The sequence below is a fragment of the Malus domestica genome, chromosome 07 (genome assembly GCF_042453785.1).
Source record: "Malus domestica chromosome 07, GDT2T_hap1".
Taxonomy (NCBI): domain Eukaryota; kingdom Viridiplantae; phylum Streptophyta; class Magnoliopsida; order Rosales; family Rosaceae; genus Malus; species Malus domestica.
In genome coordinates this window covers 29,627,435-29,649,058 of record NC_091667.1, presented here as the reverse complement: position 1 = coordinate 29,649,058, position 21,624 = coordinate 29,627,435, and the positions used below count along the sequence as shown (strand labels likewise).

The following is a 21,624-nucleotide window of genomic DNA, read 5'->3' as shown; positions in this document are numbered from 1 at the left end:
GGAGGTCCTTTGAACGTTGTATGCGACTCTGTATTTATAGTGACGAATACGCACTGGTTGATAAGCTGAGAAAGACTCCCAAACTATTAAAACTCATCTTCATCGAATCCAAGATAATCTGCATGCCTGGATAACGTCCATCTAATCAACCACCCAATATATACATATATATATATATATAAAGCAAAGTTTGCACCTTTCCAATGAGTTGGCAGACCTAATGTCGCCAATTATATATATATATATATGGCTGATAGCATTTGACACGGCATATAGGCCATGTCCATCATCAATTTACTTCATCTGACAACACCCCCTTAGGTCTCGTATCTCATCCTCACCTCATCCACAATAGCCATCATCATTCTGATCAAACAAATTTTAAATTCATTTTACTTCCAAGTGCTATCAGACATCCCAAATCAATTCGAATTGTACCGCTTATTTGGGATATGAATCGCATTCTATTTATCTGGTTTAAAAAATACTGAGATAATTCATATTAAAAGATAATTATAATGTTATCCTTTAATAATCAAATTATCTCCACTTTCTCATCTGGCGGTCGAGAATCATGTCCACTCAACGGTGTCGATCGCTTGGGCCGATGATGTAAAATCGGGTCCAAACAGATATATATTTATATAAAGGGTGCTAAAAAATAAATTGGCTGTGAACTCACCACTTCTAGGATTTAAACATAAGATCTTTATCTGACAAGTGACTATCACTAAATTGTAGTATTAAGTGACACAACATTACCATGCTTATGTTTACGCCAGTATTTATCAAATATAGTCAAATATTAGTCCTTAATTTCAAAAATGTCGATTTCTATAAAAACTTTCAAATATATTAAAAATCTCTCAAATACCCTTAATTTATACAAACTGAAAAATGAATTTAATACTGCCCATATTATTAGTACAATTAATTGATAGTTTGCAGACCATAATAAGAAGAATAAAAATACAAGGAAAGAAAGTTTTATATATCTTAAACCCTATTTTTTCTAATATGCACTAAATGAATTTCAATTAGCTTTCCACTAACTGATTGGCAATTGGTATTAGGTTTGTCAATCTTCCCATGACAAAAGAAACTTAATTTTTCTAATATGCACCAAAAGAATTTATATTTCGTAAATCTTACAAATATGCTTGTTGCACTTTCTAAAAACACAAGATCTCTCGATTCACTGACACAATCGATGATAACCTTAAAAACGTAATTTGAACACGGACAACACCCTTAATGATGCAAAGGTGTGGAAAATTAATTACAATGCACATATAATCCAAAGGAAAATTGAGATGAATAACATTACAAAGATTGACACTTCATTCTTCTATAAATATTCAATCGAAGGAAGAAACTACAAAAGCAAACAGAAACGTAGACAAGGGAAAATGCTAAAAATATCTACTCTCACCTTTGTTTGGATTGGAATGAAAAAGCTCCAACATGGGACCAATTTCTTCCCCCTCACTGATTATTTATTTCGGTATTTCATGCATATTGGTTTTTTTATTTTCATTAATTTTGGTTATGTGATTAGTGATTATTATTCTTCATTATATTTTGGGTTTTTCTTTATGTTGTTTTTAGGGTTTTTTGCTCTGCAAATTTAGATCAAATTGCCTGCATTTGAATTATTTTGTAATTATCGTAATTTATATTGGGTGGAATTGGCCCTTCTATTCTCCAAAATCTTTGTTAGGGATTACATTTTGTTTAAATTTTGTGAGTTAAAAAAAAAGATTGGGACTTTTTCTGATTTTAAATGATTTACACAGTTCCAAAGCACTGTGTGTTTAGTGTGGAATTGGTGCAACTTTTGGGGTTTCTGCGATGTCATGTTGATTAGTTGTTGGCTAAAATTTGGTTCTTTTGATTTGGGTTTGGTTAATTGAATAAAATTGTGGTTTATGATATTCAATCAATGAAAAATGTAACTTTCACAAGCTTCAAGCCTCTGTCAATTATAGAGATCTCAATTTGTATCTAAATTTTGCCTAAGACACTGGTAGAAAAATGTATTTAACATTTTATGTTCATATGCATAGGCTCGACTTCTAAAAACGTGTCTTGCAAAGCTATGCTTCACAAGTTTACAATGCTTGTCAAGTGCAACACATACATTTGTGTTGTATAATTGTTTTCGATAAGGATAATACTATCACTGCACCTTATTCCTCGACACATTGGCCTTCTTGAATCTTCGTTGGAGAGTCGCAAATCAGTTTTCCGACTCGATATCGTGGTGTTCAGTAATTCGGCTAGTAATTTTTGGCATAATCCATTTGAAAATTTTAGTTGTTTTTGTTGTTAATTATATTTAGGAGAAATAAGGTTCTCATCTTTCCTTTTGCTATTTCATTGATTAAAATCCTATTCATTTTCAATTTTTAATTAAGATCATTGGATATTAATAAAATCATTAATTATTTCAATAATAAAATATTTTTTATTTCTAAATATATTCATTTAATGTTAAAAATGTTACAATTAGTATATTTATATTTATGACTAAATTTTTTATCATATATTTTTAGTTTTAGTTTGTACCCATTTCAATTAGTATTTCTTTTTTAATTTGAACCAATTTTCTTTTCAGTTTTAATTTGTACCCATATATTAATTTCTTTTTGTGCCCATATTTTTAAAGTTTATTTGTATTTGTACCCATATATTTTTTTTATTTGTACTTTTTATTTTGCTAAATGTACCCATGCTAATTATATGTACCCATTCATGTAAAACTTTTTAATCTTAAAATGTACTCATTCTTATATATACCAATTTGTTATATGTAAAATGTCCCTTTTTTTTGGTATAAAATCTATTCAATTTTTTTAATCCATTTTTAAACTTATATGGGTACATTATTTTTTCTTTGATTTTAAAATGTATCTGTGTCAAGTTTAATCGAAGAAATTTACTAATGTTATTAAGCCTAATATCTTATTTTTTTCTTTTTTTTTTGTGATTTTGAAGAATGTACCCATGTTTTGATACAATAATTTTTTTGGTTAATTTTGATGAATGTACTCATGTTTATACACACACACAATAGTATATTTATATTTTAATATTTTCAATCCCACAAATTATGGTTTTTTATTTAAAATCTCTACTAATTAATAAAACTCTCTTTGTCAACCAAAAGAGGGTGAAAAGACAAATTAGTATAATATCACACAAAAAAATGATGGGCAATAATGTAATTTTACAAGTTCAAATTTTATTGTTTTTAATTAAAACCTCACCTACATGTGATGTTAAAATACCTCCCATATTAAAAAAAAAAAACAACAACAACCTCCCACACTCCCTCTCTCCTATGGGTGGGTTTAAAAAACCGAAAACCGAAAAAAACCGAAAACCAAACTGAATCGAAACCAAAAAAACCGAACCGAACGAAAAAACCGAACCGAATTCTTTTGGTTCGGTTCGCTTTTAGTGATCTAGAAACCGAACCGAACCGAATTAATTAAATTAATTTTTTAATTTAATTATTTGTTTTGAGTATTATTTTCTAAACCTAATTTGTAAGTTAAAATGTGCTAAACCCAATGTGTTGCCAAACTTTAAGCTCAAAATATTAAAAAAAGGCCTATAAAAACTCTAAACCCTAACCTATTATTTCTCCCCCATATAAGGTTCCGGAACCAAACATCCTCCTGAAGTACCTACATCCATCTCCAAAGCACTGTCTACTTCTACCCCAGCTTTCTTTTCCAAATCTACTCTCATATAACATGTAACATAATCCATAAAAATTTATTTCGGGTAGATTACTTGGGTAATTTGTGATGAAAAAAAAATCCAACACACACTAAATAAATCCACCCATGTATTACTTTTACTAATCAAGTTGTCAACATGCAGTTACAAGCAAACAACCCTGATCTTTGAACAACATCATACAATTTAACTTTTTTAAGTCATTTGTACAATTTTTGTGTTGTGAGGTTGTTAGTTTGGACTTTGGAAGACTTGATTGATGATTTTAGTTCAATTTTAAATGTTTATTTTCATTGTCTTTGATTCTAGTTAAAATGCTTATGTTATGATTGTGTTGGATATGTTAAAATTTAAAATTTCAATGTTTTTCATTTTTTGAAAAAAACAAAAACAAAAAACCGAAACCGAACCGAAAAAAACCGAAAAAAAATTGAACCGAACCGAAATTTCGGTTTGGTTTTGGTTTTGGCAAAAAACCGAACCGATTTAAATCGAACCCACCCCTACTCTCTCCCTCTCTCTTTCTCATTTTCTAAAAAAATGTGTTCATAGGCAAATGCTAGTCTCATTTATATAAATAACTAAAATTTCTAATTTGTAATTTAAAAAATATAGTAACGTACATAGAAATAAATTATCACATTGATTTTAAGGACCTCGATAAAAAATTAAAAACCAACAAAGTTTCAATCAAACAATATTCATAGCTAAGGACCTCATCCAAAGTCTCCCTTATATTTATTTGTCAAAGTAATGACTTAGGTTTCATGGTCAGGGCTTTATGAGTATGATTATGATCCGTCACTACAAGAAAAGTGGGCTAAGAACACAATTGATCTGTGTCCTTTTCATTTTCATTGAGCACCAATACATATCTGTGCGTTTTGAGTATCATTGAACACAAAACTATTTTATATGTGCCCTCTAAGCAAAAGGAACACCGGCGTGTGCCAAAAATGAAGTGTATTTGTGCCTACTTGCATGTGTCACCCTTAAATGTCAGAAATGAGATTTGTTTATTAATTTACTAAAGCACAATAAAAGTTTTCGTGCTCTCCAATGTAATATATTTAAATTAAAAGTAGGCTTTCGTGTCCTTTGGTTTTACTTTTTCCCATTCTCAATTCCTTTACATTTATAGCGCGTTTACGTAACCGTAATCAAAATAGATGAATTGAATTGAAGAGGAATTGGATTGAGGAGGAGTCAGAATCGGATTCCTGTTAAAACTGTTTACTTAAATGTTCTGAAATCGGAGTAAAAATGAAATGAAATTCATATAAGTGGTTTACTAATTCACGTGAATCGGAATAAAAATCACTATAATTACTAAAATGTCCTTATTCTGTTGAAGGTCTTCTGTACTGGGGCGCTTTAATTTCCTGAGAATTATTTTCAGCAACAACATTTGACTGATTCTCAAAACCCAATTTCTTCACAAATCCAGCAAAAATCTTGGAGCTTCCAGTTGTAGCCAAACCCATGATTTCCTTCGCCTTCTCAGCTTGTAGATCATTGAAAACCGGCACCTGCCCACCATAGAAAATGGTCATCCGGGCAGCAGATCCAGGCTGCTGATCTCCCAAAGACGCTTCGGGTTTTTGGTAAACTACGGAAGCAAATCAATGCTGGGTTTTGACGACAGAGTCTGAGCCGTCTGATCAACTGGGTTCGAAGCAGCAGCCTCCATGGTCGTCAGCAAGTTCTTGGTTATGGGAGGACGACTTGGAGGGTTCTCTTCTCCTTCAAGAACTGGCTCAAAAGGTTGCATGTCTGCGAAATTCAACTTTTCAGCTCCCATATCGGATATCTTTGTGATGAAAATTGTCGATGAAACCAATTGAGATAGAAAATTTGATGTAATCATGGTGATGGTATGCTGAATGGTGGGGAGGAGGGGAATATAAATGGGGAAGTCAAGTAAGGCTGCCTGTGTAGGAATACAATAATCTGAAGCACAGAGAGCAATGAGTTTGTTGGGTTGAATAGCAGGCAAGCCCCAAATCAAAACCGTTCGACACGGCAATGCATGCGGAGGCAGAGAGGGATCTAGGCATTGTGATTGATAGCGAGTCCTTTGTATGCTCTTGTGATGATTTGCCGAATCCTATGGAGGAGGACATGGAGGATTTGGAGGTGGTGGAACGAGAGGAGGTGGCGGAGCAGCAGAGAGCTGCTGGAGAGGATGGCGGAGAGCAGGCCATTTTGGGAAGGAAAATTTGATTCCGGATGGAGCCTTCTCCCCGGAATCCAAATACCACCTTCTTCTAGGTAATCCAATTCCGACAATATCGGAATTCAATTCCCGATTTTATGTAGGGTCCGCTGAACTGTTTATTCCGCTTAAGTTAGTAAACACCGGTGTAATCCGTAGTCGGAATTCAATTCCGTTTCTCGACTTCCATTACCCTTACGTAAACGCCCCATTAGTTCACGCCTTTCCTCTCTCTCCCCCCTCTTAAACTCAACTCCTTGTCCTCCGGACCTCCTCAGCAATCTTCCTGTCTCCCCCATCCGCTCTCTCCCTCCTCTTTCACGCAACAAAGGCTCTGTTCACCCGTCACCAACGACCGTCTAATTATACCTCCAGAATCCTCTTGTCGTCCTCTTTCCAACTCCCAAGTTTGTTTCTCCAAATTCTTAGCTGAATTTCCTCAATTTCAGATCTAAGCAACGGAGATCGTGGGCTTTCCTGCCAATTTCCGGCAAAGGCTGCCGGAATTGGACCTCAATGCAAGAGGTAAAAATGATCTCTCTTTCCCCCTCTCTCATCTATCCTTCTCCCTACTTTCATCTTCTGCTCTGCCTCCCTCAGACTCTCTTTCTCTCACCTCTGTCTCTCTCTCCGACTCCCTTTCTCTCTCTACCTTCCCAGATTCGGTCCGTCTCTCTTCCTTTTCCCGATCTGGTGGTTTTTGATGAACCAATCCAAAGCATAACTCCCAGATTCGGTCCATCTTTATTTTCTACCTTCCCAAATCCTAGATTCGGTCTCTCTCTAATTCTCTCTTATTTGATTTGATTTTCAAAAAATATATAGATCTATTTGATTTTCTTTCCTACTATTGTCTTCTTCAAGCTACATTGATCCGGATTTGATGAAGGAGAATCTTCGAGTCAGAAAGATGTGGGCAAGCAAAAAAGGAGGGCCACCGGAGGCCACCCTAGAAACCACCATTGGCATCTTCACCATCGAGGTAAATTCTCCGTTTTCCCAAACTTTCCCTTCAATTTTCTTTCACTTTCTCAGTAACCAAACGGACAATTCAATCCATAAAGTTTGTATCTTTGACATTATTTGTGTTTTCAAATCGTTAAAAATAGTAGCTTTATTACAAACATTCGCCGAGGACTTGCAAGAACTTCATGGGGCTCGCTCGCAGAGGATATTACTCATCCAGGTTTCATATTTTCTGCTTTTGTAGTGTATATAATTATTATATATTACTGACGGTTAAATTGGAATTGGGGTAGGATTTCATAGGGCAAGGTGGTGATCCCACTGGGGCAGGAAAGGGTGGCGAATCCATTTATGGGTGAAAAAAAATTCCCTTGAATTTCCCATAATGTATTGAAATTTGCCTTTTTTTTTTTACCCCCGATTTTAATTAGATTTGAGAACCATAGTGAAGAACTGGTTTTGTATAATGGGTTTTAGGGGAAAGTTTGAGGACGAGATAAAACAAGAGTTGAAGCATATTGGAGCTGGCATCTTATCGATGGCGAATGCTGGTCCAAATACAAATGGAAGCCAGTTCTTTTTCATGTTGGCACCGTGCCCATCATTGGATGGTATGCTAACTTTTACCCAGTAATGTTAAGACTGTTTTTTACAACGTTGTACCAAATCTCTCATTCTTATTCCCATGTGCATGTCCATGTGTAGACCTTTTTGTAGCTTTCTAAGTTTGGGTTTTTCTTGATGTGTGCTTACGTGGTTTGGGATTACTTTCCTTTGCAAGCCTGGGTATTATATAAAGCTTTGCGCTTTTAGATTAAGGTAAAGTTTGATTATATCTTATAGTTAATTCTGATGCCCATCGCAAGGTGTATAATTTTTTTTCCATTACACTTCTGTGTTCTATCAATTAAACTCCAGACCAACTAATCTCCTAAGTTCTTTAAATTCGGGTTTATTATATGTTGTAGGAAATGGCATATTTTGAGATATTCTGCATCTTTCTTTCTTTATTCTTTACATTTGAAAGAGTGAGAATTATATTATAGGGACTTTGGATTCTATTTTTATGTCCTAATTTGTGTGAGGATTGCTTGCCATCCATATAAGAATGTTACTGAAGTGTCAGGCAAAAGTCTTTATGTTTGAATCACAAACAAGTGCATGTATACATAGCAGAATTACACCAATTAATCTGTGGGAGGAAGGATATACAACAGCTCATGAGATAAAAGATAAAGAATCATAATTTGAAAATTTGGAAGCCACTACATACTCATTTCTTGTTGCTCTGTGTAAATTTTGAAGGGTCTGACATTGAGGCAATCAAGCAACATTTTGGAAAGAAAATTTTGGAACTAGAAGATGAGAAAAGAACTGTGCAGGTTCACTTAAAACCTTAATATTTGATGTTTTTATTCTTGAGAGAACCGATATTCACTTAAACCTTTATAATTTTAGTTTTATTTTAGTTGGGGATAGAATATGTAAAATTATAGTTGTTTTTATATATAATGGTTGTGAATATCTTTGTAAATTGTAATATTATAGATGCTTGTGGTTGTGGGCTGTTTTAATTTTATGAAAAAATAATTTTTTGTTTAGCCTCAAATCTCAATTTGTAGGTGATTTGGGTTTTTAAATATTTTTTTAAATAGTTGACATATTGGGCACAATAACAATAAATGTGCTAACATGGGTGGTAGCAGTCACTTGACAACTTTGTCAGAATTGGGCACAAAAGGACCTTTATTTGTGCTTACACTTTTCAGCACAGCATGCCTTATTGTGCCCTTTGACAAATGGTGACGCCCATAGAGGGCACAGACAATATTTTAGTTGTTGCATTGTTGCTATTGGTCTATGGGCACAATTGTTGGTGCTTTTTGGCCTCAAAGGGCACAGATAATTTATTGTGCACAGTGGTCATTTTTGTTGTGGTGCGTCAAAAGCTAGGGAGCTTGAAGTGGCAACTAGAATTAAAGTGATAATACATAGTAAGTGTTTGGTTTTTGTTTTGTTTTGTTTTTTAATTTTTGCAGCAAAGTTTTTGAATTTCTCATTTTTCAGACACCAAATTCCATTTGAAAAGAGTATGTTGGTTAAATACAGGTTTTTCATAGGAACTATAGAACTTATGTAGTATTGATGCAGGTATTTTTGTCTTATAGGAGTGAAGAAATCATCTTATTTTGATCAATTTTTGTAGTATAAATCACGATCGCATATTTTTGTTTGTATAATTTGTAATTACTTACTAGATTTTTTTAATTGAAAACTACTCATTAGATTTAGATTAATCATCATGAGATTGGAATTCAAGTTTTTGTTTGTATCAGTGCATGCTATTGCTAATCACCAAATTAATTACGTTAGTTGAAATTTTTGGAATAATTATTTTTTAAATTCCTGATTACTTAAACCTCACTGAGAGAAAATTTTAGGACGAGACAATTTAGTCAACATGTCAACATATCGAGATGATTGAATGCGTGTTCGTACTTTGATGTTGGTGGCCCATTTTTTTTCTCTTTATTCCAGGTTGAAAATCCGGGCAATTTTTTTATTTTTTTTCAGGGGTCACTCATTTAAACCTTCTGTTCTCTCGTACATTTTCTAGTCTCTTTAATGAAAATTGTACTTTCGTATAAAAAAAACAAAGAGTATTTGCTACGTCACAATGATGCATCGCAATTTGCAAGAGTAATAATTATGAGAGTAGAAAACTAGCCAATTTACCATTTGCATTACGGTGGAAAACTAGCTAGTGCAAAACTAGCTAACATTCCACTTAGGCCGAACATTTCATGACTAACGTGCAAGTCACTTTCTGTTTTCTATGATAACTCTCTGTTTTATTTATTTTTTATTCAGATTGGTTCTTTTACTAGATGAATTTTTTCAGTGTGTCGGAAATACGGCACGGTACACGTGTAATAAGATAATGGTTAAATTTTCTTTTTTCCAAGTTTCAAACAAATTGTGTTATTACACTTGGAGTACCAGACCGTCTTTCTGGCAACTTGAAAAGTTTCTCCTTTCACTTAATCTGCAAGCTTGAAATGGCTTTGTAAATACCTAATGAAGAAGAGTAATGCCACAATTAACACATTTTTCATATCACATTTGTACCACCCATCTAATAGAGGTTAATCTATTAGTACATCTAGATTCATTTCTATTAGAAAGGAGGTACAAATATGATATGAAAAATATGGTAAGAGTAGCATTTTTGATTTAAAAATTATTGCAGGTGCCCCAAAACCATCAACCACGGCATGCACGCAGAAACGGTCAAAGCGATTTAGGTTTTTCCGCACCATATTTTGATTTGCTTGACCTATAATTGACTCTTTTTTGTTACTAAGGATATATAAATATCCAGAGCTTTATTTTGAAGCCTAGCTAAAATGGAGTTCTCAAGTATTCATATTAGCATTTGGTTTATTTTCATGCAACCACTCTTTCTTCTCTTTCTTTTTAGCTTTGCCTCCTCCTCGCATTTAGCGGAAAATGAGGTTGATAGGCTTTCCTTGCTTGCCTTCAAAGCTGAAATTGTGACCGATTCCCTGGGCATCCTTAGCTCTTGGAATGAATCCCTCCACTTCTGTCATTGGCCAGGCATTACTTGTGGCCGCAGACACCAGAGGGTTACAGTGCTCGACCTCCAATCAAGCAGGCTGGCAGGCCACCTATCTCCCCACATTGGAAACTTGAGCTTTCTGAGGGCTTTATATCTCCAGAACAATAGCTTCAGCCACACCATCCGTCCAGAAATTGGTCGATTGTTCCGCTTGGAAGAACTATTCCTTCATAACAACTCCTTCGGTGGTCATATTCCATTCAACATATCACCTTGCTCTAACCTCCAATACCTTGACTTATATGGCAACACTCTTAGTGGCGAACTTCCAACTGAAATTGCCTCATTGTCCAAGCTTCAGGTACTTGATTTTGGCAATAACAATTTTTATGGGATAATCCCACCTTCTTTTGGGAATCTTTCTTCTCTTTGGTGGCTATCTGTATTTGGAAACAATCTGCAAGGAGGTATTCCAAATAGGCTTGGCCAGTTGAAAAGCTTAATTCATTTTTCATTGGCTTCAAATTACTTGAATGGTACCATCCCTCCCTCCATATACAACCTCTCGTCAATTAAAGTCATTTATATGTTTCAAAACAACCTTCATGGAACTCTTCCTCCTGGCTTGGGCCACACTATATTTCCAAACCTCGAAACCTTTATTTTCGATTCCAACCAATTCACTGGACCCGTACCAGCTTCAATCTCCAATGCCTCAAACCTTTTAGTATTTTCTATCTCATCCAATAAGTTTACTGGCAAAGTGCCTAGTCTGGCACGCCTGTCAAATTTGTATCGGTTTTCACTTTTTAAGAACAATCTTGGAAATAATGAGGAAGGTGACTTGGATTTCATCTCTTCCCTAGTTAATTGCACCAATTTAGAAGTTTTATCTATCGGCTTCAATAATTTTGGAGGAGCGATGCCTGAATCTGTCAGCAATCTCTCAACAAAGCTCAGGCTAATATATTTCTATGAGAATCAGATACGCGGAAGCATTCCCATCGGGGTTGGAAATCTTATCAACTTGGAGAGACTAAGCTTTTATGCAAATTTATTGGCAGGCACTATACCGAGTTCAATATGTAAACTGAATAAGCTTTATGGCCTAGATCTACAAGTTAATGAACTGTCAGGTAATGTTCCATCATCTCTAGGGAATCTCACTTCATTAAGTAATTTGTATCTCAACTCAAACAAGTTAAATGGAAGCATACCACAAAGTCTTGGAGACTGCAGGTTTATGTTAGATTTGGATCTTTCCCACAACAATCTTAGCGGTCCAATTCCAAAACAAGTCATCAATTTACCTGTTCACTTGAATCTATCTGGAAACCAACTTACTGAATCCATTCCCATGGAAGGAGGTAACTTACAGCATCTTGTTATCTTGGATGTTTCTGAAAACAAGTTATCTGGTGAGATTCCACAAAGCTTAGGGAGTTGCACAAGTTTGACGACTCTGTCTCTGAGAGAAAATTTATTGCAGGGGACAATTCCTAAATCCTTGAGCTCTTTGAGAGGAATTGAAGATTTTGACCTCTCTCACAACAAATTGTCTGGCATAATTCCCAACTACTTGGGGAGTTTCCCCTTCTTGCATAATTTGAACCTTTCATTTAACGATTTTGAAGGTGCAGTACCAATCCAAGGAGTTTTTAAGAATGCAAGTGCGATATCTGTTGTGGGAAACACACGGCTTTGTGGAGGTATACCTCACTTAAGATTGCCTAAATGCATCTCCAAGCAATCTAAGCGCGGGTTATCTCCTAAGATGAACTTAATTATCTCAGTTTCCTGTGGGGTTGTCGGCTTGGTCTTGGTGTTGTTACTTGCGCTTCTTTATCGATCAAGAAAGGCTAGAGCGCTCAAGTCAACTTCAGGATCATCACTGGGGGTTTCACTTTTGAAACTGTCCTATGGAGATCTCCTCAAAGTAACTGATGGGTTCTCTGCTTCGAATCTGATTGGTTCTGGAAGTTTCGGGTCCGTATACAAGGGAGTTCTCAATCAGCATGAAGAAATAAATGTTGCGGTGAAAGTACTCAATCTTCAAACTTCAAGAGCTTCTAAAAGTTTCATATCTGAATGTGAAGCCCTGAAAAGCATTAGGCATCGAAATCTTGTCAAGCTACTGACTGCTTGTTCAAGCATTGACTTTCAAGGAAACGATTTCAAAGCCCTGGTGTATGAGTTCATGGTGAATGGAAGCCTAGATGAGTGGCTGCACATATCAGCTCAAGGAGTAGATAGGCCAGCCAATCTGCCAAAGAATCTGAATCTCACTCAAAGAGTTAACATTGCCATTGATGTAGCGTATGCTCTGGATTATTTGCACAACCGCTCCCACATACCAATAGTTCATTGTGATATAAAGCCCAGCAACATTTTGTTAGACAGTGACATGACTGCTTGTGTTGGTGATTTCGGTTTAGCAAGGTACCTCCAGGATGCTTCTTGCCCATCTCCTTTGCACGAGAGCAGTTCCAATGTCATAAAAGGCACCATAGGCTATACTCCCCCAGGTAAATTTTCTTTTGTATATATTTTATTTGTGCTTCCAGTATGGTTTTGTATATAGCATGAGTTTTTTGAAGTCACATATAAGAACAAAGCTCTGTTTTTGTGCATATAACTTAAAAGAGTATGGAATGGGAGGCGAGCTGTCAACATATGGCGATGTGTATAGCTACGGAATACTGTTGTTGGAGATGTTAACTGGCAAGAGGCCGACAGATGACATGTTTAAAGGTGGTATGGACATGCACAATTTTGTTATAACGGCTCTACCAGAACGTGTGGGAGAAATATGTGATCCACTACTTGTTCAAATAGAAGAAAGCAGCAGCAGTACTAATCCCAGAAGTAATAGGGGGAATCATGCCCCAAATGATCAAAGAAAAAGGGTTGTGGAGTGCTTGACTGACATTGCAAGAGTAGGAGTTGCTTGTTCTGTAGCGACGCCGAGAGAGCGAAAGGACATGAGCAATGTGGTATCTGAATTGAGTCTAATAAGGGATGTGCTAACTGGAACTAGGATGCCCAGAGAGAATCTGTGATGACGACCTAAGTAGTGAGTAATAATACCCTGTTATCATTAAATAAAATCCCATGACAGTGCTTGAATTTTGCATGGTGATCTTCTGAATGATGACGAGGAGGACTGGAACAAGTGAAGTGGATTTTCCCGTTTTGCAATTTCATTTTGTATGTTTTGTGAATGATCTTAATTTGTAAGATCATCTTTATGTTTGCTTGGAAATTTGAAATTTGTCAATTTAAGGTTGGTTCATGTTCTTATAATTAAATTATGCAATTTTAAGTTTAGAATTTGTCAATTCAAGTTTGGTGTGTGTGTGTGTATATATATGTATATATATGTATGTATGTATGTATGCAAGCCTTTTCGTACACAGCCTGCAAAAATAAACGTTAAGCGCACCTTTTGCATTGTTAATAAATTTACTCATTGCTCATTTGGTGGTTTTGGTAGCCCAAGTAACAGGCCGGGTAGGCAGAGAAATCTTATTTTAGAGAGTTTGGTTAGGGCGTGTTTGGTATCGTACTTAAATGTTTTTCATAATTTTTAAAAAAAAATTCTTAAGAACATCTTTTAAGAACAATTTTATTTAAGATTCAAGAACTTGTTTGGTATGAGATTTAAAATGGTTTAAAAAAAATTTAATTAAAAAAAAAGGAAAAAAAAAAACTACAACAACTCCCCGTGGATTCAAGCATTACTACTAATTTAATTAGATAGATAGAGAGATCCAAAGAGAGGGTCGCAAGCGAGGGTTAGAGAGAAAGAGAAGAGAGAGAGCTTAGAGATAGGCGTGGAACTCGGGTGGGTTGGGCGTGTTGCATGGTCAAACCAACCCCAACCCAACCTTTACAATTTGGGTTGGGTACGGGTTCTTATGGGTGTAGTCAGGTTCGGGTTTGAAGTAGGTTTAGATTTATTTGAGTTGGGTTCGGATTCGCCCATGGAGTTTGTTTGTACCATACTTGACCAATCCCGAAACTACTGAGCACCAGTCAACGTTATACCGTCAAGGATCCAGAAGAGTTTCCCTCCAACCAAGAGGCTAATCATAGCGCGACAAATGTTGACATTAGAAGCTAATCATAGCGCGACACGTGTCAACATCAGAAGACAATCCTAAAATTTTATTTTCAGGATTTAATTTAGATTTTGAACCCATTTACAAGAAATTTTGCTACATTAGTGTCCAGGGTGTGGGAGCAGGCATATCCAGATTTGTCTGTAGGAAAATATGAATCAAATTCTTAGATAAATTATGTCAATATCGGTATAGTTTGACAAATCAAAGCTAAAAACCGCGTTGATCCAATTATCTTTCTATTGACTAACAAGGCTGTGATGTCTATTAATTCCCTAGTCTTAATCTAACAGTGACAGGCATTTGTTTGCCCTCACAGGCATTTGTTTGTACAAGGGAGTTCTCAATCAGCATGAAGAAAGAAATGTTGCGGTGAAAGTACTCAATCTTCAAACTTCAAGAGCTTCTAAAAGTTTCATATCTGAATGTGAAGCCTTGAAAAGCATTAGGCATCGAAATCTTGTCAAGCTACTGACTGCTTGTTCAAGCATTGATTTTCAAGGAAACAATTTCAAAGCCCTGGTGTATGAGTTCATGGTGAATGGAAGCCTAGATGAGTGGCTGCACATATCAACTCAAGGAGTAGATAGGTCAGCCAATCTGCCAAAGAACCTGAACCTCACTCAAAGAGTTAACATTGCCATTGATGTAGGGTGTGCTCTGGATTATTTGCACAACCGCTTCCACATGCCAATAGTTCATTGTGATATAAAGCCCAACAACATTTTGTTAGACAATGACATGATTGCTTGTGTAGGTGATTTCGGTTTAGCAAGGTACTTCCGAGATGCTTCTTGCCCATCTCCTTTGCACGAAAGCAGTTCCAGTGTCATAAAAGGCTCCATAGGCTATACTCCCCCAGGTAAATTTTCTTTTACATACATAAACATACATACATACGTGTGTGTGTGTGTATATATATATATATATATATAGAGCATGAGTTTTTTCAAGACACATGAGAACAAAGCTATGTTTTTGTGCATATAACTTATAACTTGAAAGAGTATGGAATGGGAAGCGAGGTGGCAACATATGGTGACGTGTATAGCTATGGAATACTGTTGTTAGAGATGTTAACTGGTAAGAGGCCAACATATGAAATGTTTAAAGATGGTATGGACTTGCACAATTTTGTTTCGATGGCTCTACCAGGACGTGTGGAAGATATATGTGATCCACTACTTGTTCAAATAGAAGAAAGCAAAAGTAGTACTAATCCCAGAAGTAACAGGGGGAATCATACCCCAAATGATCAAAGAAAAAGGGTTGTGGGGTGCTTGACTTCCATTGCAAGAGTGGGAGTGGCTTGTTCTGTAGCGATGCCGAGGGAGCGAAAAGACATGAGCAATGTGGTCTCTGAATTGAGTCTAATAAGGGACATGCTAACTGGAATCAGATGCCAAGTGAGCGTCTCTAATCAAGGCCTATGTAGTGAGAAATAATGGCCTGTCATCATTATTTCAGCTGTCATGAAACTTGGACAGTAGTTTGCGTGGAGCGGTCTGTCGGTTTTAATATTTTTGCAGTTGCTTTTATTGTATGATTTGTGAATGATCTTTGTAAGATCATCTTTGCGCTTGCTTGGATGTCTATTTAAGTTTAGTGTTCTGTCTGTTTAATATTTTGCTTTACTAAGTTTGTGTTTGTCCAGTCTTCAAATTTGTCAATCTTTCTTACTTTCTTTGTTGTTTACATTGATTGTTTACACACTTGTAATTGTAGTATATACCAGCAATTGAACCTGCGCGATGCCATAGGTTTTTAATTGTGTTAAACGTGTAGAATATGTTAAAATCCATTTACATCCATATCAAACTCTATTTACATCCTTATGTTCATTAAGGAATAAAAGATAGGTGTTTGTAGAACACATTACATAGCAAAAAAAGTTGGAGACTAAGCTGTTCATATAGATATAATACACACCAAAATATTTTTGCTTTTCATGTCCCAACTTTCAGATCGTTCCTCAGGACTTCACTCTTCTTTCTTCATCGTTGCCAAAAAGATGTTCTTCTGGCACAGTCCGTTAAAATATCGTGTGAATGTAATTGAAACCTCAGACAACAGATAGATAGCTAGGAAGAAAGAAAAACACATGCATGAAGAAAACTTGTAATTTTCAACCACACCTAACTTATAATTAAGCTAAGCAATGAAAACAAAATAAACAGAAAAATAAATTAAAGAAGAAAATTGGGAGAGCTAATTTATACATACACCAACCTACATTCTTACACTATTCATCCTGTTTTCCCGAAATCTTTCCAGACATCAATGAAAACAAAACTGTTCGTAGCAATGAAAACGTAATTTCTACTAATTGCATCCATACAAAAGCTGACAACCCAATGAGGCAGCATTAAGTTACAATGCTTGATCCTCTAATGGAACATTGTTAAAAATTCAAGCACTTGAGCATCTTTTGAGTTTAATTACTACTACTTAAACATGCAAAAAATTGGCTAGACTTTTTTTAATTAACACATCCGTAAGATAGCTAATTCTAATTAGTCTCATGACGAGCAAATAGGTGAATTTGGATTGGCAGTTCTAATATTCACATCTAATATTGACGTATAAGAAAACAAATGGGGGACATATAAGCAAAGCTGAGACAGAGAGTTTACATATATAATCCCCATTTCCTCTTTTTTCATCTGCTCTCAGATACAATGTGAGTGACTAAATGAGTGCATTTAAATTAGAAAGAGATGACATAGGCATAACTGGGCAAAGAAAAGGAGGAAGATAAGATGAAACAAAGAAAAGGCCTTTAAAAAAAATTTGACAGAGGCGTTTTCAGCAAGTAAAAAAACAGAGGCATTTCCAAACAGAAGATTAAGTGTTAGACTTGAGTCACAGACTCACATGAGTACTGAAGGGGGAGGAGAAAAGGCTAACGTCCACCCGCGGCGAATTAGGGATGCATGCGCACGGTTCAACGCCAATGCATACGATGGTATAGTTTGACCATTCATTCAAGTTCCCTAAACACGCAAAATAGGATGAAAATAAATGATTTCATGCAATAGACGTGCAATTCTCGTCAATATTTATGTTTTCATGTCAAGGCAGCATATGAGAACTGATAGCATTCAACATTGCTCACTCCTTATCTAATGAAAAATCGTTTTGCTCCTAACATTCAATTCCACCGATGACTGGTTTATGAGTTTCAGCCAATTCCTCTCTTACCCTCTCCGACCCAAAAAAGGTAGGAAAGGCCTGAAATTGCCCGGAAAAATAAACACCGCAAGCTGGGCTTTTGGAACTCTTCGGTCGAGGGTAGATTCGAGCACGCAAAGCTCGAATGTTGTTGTTGTTAGCACTCTCTTGAGTCGAATTGTTGTGGTTGCAGTGGCAGCCGTCAGAAAACGTCGATTTTTGGGTTTCTCGTTCGAACGGTAAGTCGGCGTCGGTGAGGAGCGAGAGGGGGAAGACAGAAGAAGAGAAGAGAATAAAAAAATAAAACGTATATATATTTTCTCAGAGTGTGGCAGAGATGTAATAAATCAAATTTAACAGGGGCAAAACGGGAAGAAAACTGTGGTTGTGAACAGTGAATCAGCTGGTTTTGAGTTTATATATCAAATTAAATTTGGTTGTGACTTCTTGATTCTTATTATCGTTAGAATTTATATTATTTTCATATTTTTTAAATTGCTCCAACATTTTCTTCTATAAAGTATTCAGTTGTTTCTTTCAAATTATCTAATGTTAACGATAATCAGTTGTGTCTTTTAGCTAATGCAATCATTATTATACATAAATTCTGACTTGCAGGTTGCAACCAATCCAATACATAGTTTAGTGGTGCCACCCGTTAAAAATTATTTCAATCATTCCACAAATGTATGTCATGTAACGTCATCCAGTCACTTGAAATCAAGGACACTGAAAATCAGAAGAGTTGTAACTTGTATAAGAGCACTAGCTCTCAGTATTGTAATCAGAAGAGTTTTTACAGAAAAAAAATACGAACACAAAAATATATTGGAGCTCTGCTCCCTTCTACTTCATCTTCTCCATTTGCCATTTCTATTGCAGCTTGCAGGTTGAGATAGCGTCCTGAGATTTGTGATCCTAATCCTATCATCTCGCTGCCATGGACGCGCGAGTTTCAGCTGCCTTCGACTCCTTTGAAGCTTCAGTGCGTGCTGCATTCCGTGAAGCTCTGGCACCCGTCTGCCATGAACTTTCTCTGTTACGCCGTGATTTGGCTGTCGCAGTTGGGGGAGTTTCTGATCCAGCCCCGATGATTTCCGACGACGCTGAATCAATCGATCTCGGTCATCCCGGACTTCAAGGAGACAACAGTCCACCGAGAAATCCATCGCCAATGGAAACAAGAAAATCTAAGAACGGAATATACCCATCAGAAAATGTTCAACCAAACAAGAAAAACTCCACAATGTTGTAATGGAAATACTTGTTTTCTACGAACTACGCCTCACAAAGAACGCCAGGCAAATTACGAAACAGCAACTACAGCCTCGGGGGTAGCCGCCACAACTGCAGCCTTGGGGGGAGCAGAAGTACTCGGTTTTGCATCCTTGCTGGGAGCTGGGTCTGGCGGTGAAGGCTTAAGGTGGGGAGATGTATTATGCTTCAATTTTAAAAGTATCTGCCTCATCCTTGAAAGCTCGGTTGGCTTTCCAGGCCTTGGACCTTGGACAACGAGAATGGATAGCTTCTTTTCCGTATCCTTCGTCCCTATCTTCTTCTCGATTGCTGGCACCTCATTGGGGATGAGGTCCGCAATTGCCTTCCAGTAGTTCTTGTCTACCTCAGCAATGAAACTTCTCTTGATTAGCTAGGAACAGCTGAGAAACGCCAAAATACAAGTTCAAAACAATGTCAGAAATGCATGTTAACTCCTCGCTTCTTCATACCTTAGAAGTTAGATGCCAGAGAAATCGATATGGATATTAAAGGCAAAGAAACCGCAAAGTTGTGACAAAGTTCAATTCCAAAATGTTTAGCTCAAAGGACTAGAGTTCAGAAAACCATTAACACAACCAATACTAGTAGCATTTGTTTTACGATGAAGCCTAACAGGGAAACATTGTAAATTTACATAGCGAATCCTAAACAGTTGTGACCATCACTTTAGTTGAATTCCGAAAAGTTCAGTCCCAGCAGAGAGAATAAAAGTTACGATCTTGTAAAAAGTTATGAATAACCAAGCTGAGCGGATGTCGGGAGCTACGTGTCAACATTTTGTGGCTCTTCTTCAACGCCTATTTCGATCAAGTATTCAATTATTGAATGAATCAGCAATTCAAAGCCCTGGCCGTTCAATTCGGCGTAGATCGACAGACCCGCCAAACCCTTCATCAAAGCATCTAGGACGGAGAAGGCAAAATCGGATCGTCAGACCCGCCAAATCCTCCATCAAAGCCCTGGCCGTTCAATTCGGCGTAGATCGACGGAGGAGAGAAGGCCTCCGACGCCGGCTCAGTGGCGAAAACGTCGCCTACGGCGGAGCCGTGGAAGATTGGGAATCGGTGGCGGAGTCCTTGAGCGACTCGGAGTCGACGAAGGAGTCGAATCGCTGGGATGAGAGTCGGGGGTCGTAGCCCAGGTAACCGTCGTCGTCGAACGGGCGAGTTGACCCGGTGATCGAGACCGAGTCGTCTTCGGGCTGAGCGAACGAGGCCATGATTAAGTCAAGTCAAGTGCACTGATGAGCGAAATGCTCCCAAACCCAAAAACTCACGCAGGAAAAATATCAGCACGCTTTATGTTGGGCCAGGCCGACTCACTGGGCCTTCATTTGGTGCCTGACAATATCTGGTCCTATGTTTTAATTTGGATGTTTTTGTGTTTTTGTGACAATATATGGCCCTATGTTTCCTCCTCAACTTCTTCCTTCCTGCTCGATTTGGATTGGAACGAAAAAGCTCGAACATGGGACCAATTTCTTCCCCCTCATATTTTTGTTTAATTGAAAACTACTCATTAGATTTAGATTAATCATCATGACATTGGAATTCAAGTTTTTGTTTGTATCAGTGCATGCTATTGCTAATCACAAAATTAATTACGTTTGTTGAAATTTTTAGAATAAGTATTTTTTAAATGCCTGATTACTTTAAACCTCACTGAGATAAAAATTTAAATATAGTTCCCTAAGCAAGCTTGCTTATTTTTCAACTCTTTAACTGATGTGTGACTTCTAACTGTAATTTTTCGTATTTCTTCTTTTATATTCTGATTATTGAATTTGAAATCACTTAATGAACTGAAATTGCCAAACCATGTTAGAGTGTAATTTTGCGCGTTCCATTTGAGTTTACAAACAACATTTACATTCATATGTATGTTTTGTTCAGTGCCTATCATCTGTTTGATAAAATATACCAGAGAAACATGCACGCTCGCACACACGGTTTTCTGGGTTCTTTGTTCTCTGTTTTTAGATGTTTCTGGATTGAGAATTTCATGGGTGAAATGCCTCTGCGCATTGGGTCTAATTGCAGGTGAGAAAACACAGAGAGCCAGCAAAGCTTCGTAGAGAGGAGGCATGAGTTTCCTATGATGGTAAGTCTATTCCTTCATTTGGGTAAAGCATCTTCATTGTGGTGTATTTGGCAAAACTCGAGACCCTTTTATGCATTTTTTGTTTTGATTGGTTTGTTGGATGTCAGCATGCGGGACACTTGAGTTTGAGTACCTTTGTCTGTTCCGATATGATTTTCACTTGAACAGCGCAATTGGAGATCCTACTTTAGACTAAAGTAATGTCCTCAAATAGCACTATTCCAGTAACAAATCAACAATATCAATTACGGAGGTGATTTTCACTCTCTTATTAGCTTCTCACACATTCTTTATTATTATAACAAAAAAATTAAATAAATTATACGTAAACAAGGGACATAATTAAATAGGATTGTGTGTCAGACTAAGAGCCAGTTTGGGATTGCTGTGCTTTAAAAAAAAACTGCTTCTGTTGTGTTTTAAGAATAATCAGTTGTAAAATAAAG

At 36.7% G+C, this 21,624-nt stretch overlaps 3 protein-coding genes and 1 long non-coding RNA gene across 11 annotated transcripts; 3 read left to right on the top strand and 1 right to left on the bottom strand.

The window, feature by feature from the left end:
- Positions 1–6,365: 6,365 nt before the first annotated feature.
- On the top strand, positions 6,366–8,529 carry LOC103432936 (peptidyl-prolyl cis-trans isomerase CYP18-2-like). Of its 8 annotated transcripts, none has more exons than XM_070824893.1 (5): positions 6,366–6,487; positions 6,827–6,944; positions 7,075–7,148; positions 7,406–7,539; positions 8,234–8,529. In XM_070824893.1, exons 2-5 carry the CDS (start codon positions 6,846–6,848, stop codon positions 8,326–8,328), a joined length of 402 nt encoding a protein of 133 aa, XP_070680994.1. In that variant the 5' UTR covers positions 6,366–6,487; positions 6,827–6,845; the 3' UTR covers positions 8,329–8,529. The 8 variants fall into 8 exon arrangements, 5 of the variants coding, with proteins under 5 accessions (XP_070680994.1, XP_070680996.1, XP_070680993.1 ...); XM_070824895.1 differs by having other exon boundaries at positions 7,072–7,148; XM_070824892.1 differs by adding an exon at positions 7,222–7,283 and having other exon boundaries at positions 6,827–7,148.
- A 1,806-nt stretch (positions 8,530–10,335) lies between these two features.
- On the top strand, positions 10,336–13,851 carry LOC103408243 (putative receptor-like protein kinase At3g47110). Its single transcript, XM_029105929.2, has 2 exons — positions 10,336–13,033; positions 13,152–13,851. The coding sequence occupies exons 1-2, from the start codon at positions 10,336–10,338 to the stop codon at positions 13,565–13,567; spliced, it is 3,114 nt and encodes a 1,037-aa protein (XP_028961762.2). The 3' UTR covers positions 13,568–13,851.
- A 640-nt stretch (positions 13,852–14,491) lies between these two features.
- LOC114825893 (receptor kinase-like protein Xa21) lies at positions 14,492–16,374 on the top strand. Its single transcript, XM_029104939.2, has 3 exons — positions 14,492–14,504; positions 14,949–15,491; positions 15,635–16,374. The coding sequence occupies exons 1-3, from the start codon at positions 14,492–14,494 to the stop codon at positions 16,072–16,074; spliced, it is 996 nt and encodes a 331-aa protein (XP_028960772.1). The 3' UTR covers positions 16,075–16,374.
- Positions 16,375–18,458: 2,084 nt separating this feature from the next.
- On the bottom strand, positions 18,459–20,489 carry LOC103414215 (uncharacterized). The gene is made up of 2 exons (XR_011583080.1): positions 19,065–20,489; positions 18,459–18,990 (listed from the first exon to the last, which is right to left on the bottom strand). It is a non-coding gene; the product is annotated as an uncharacterized lncRNA (long non-coding RNA).
- Between the last annotated feature and the right edge of the window lie 1,135 nt (positions 20,490–21,624).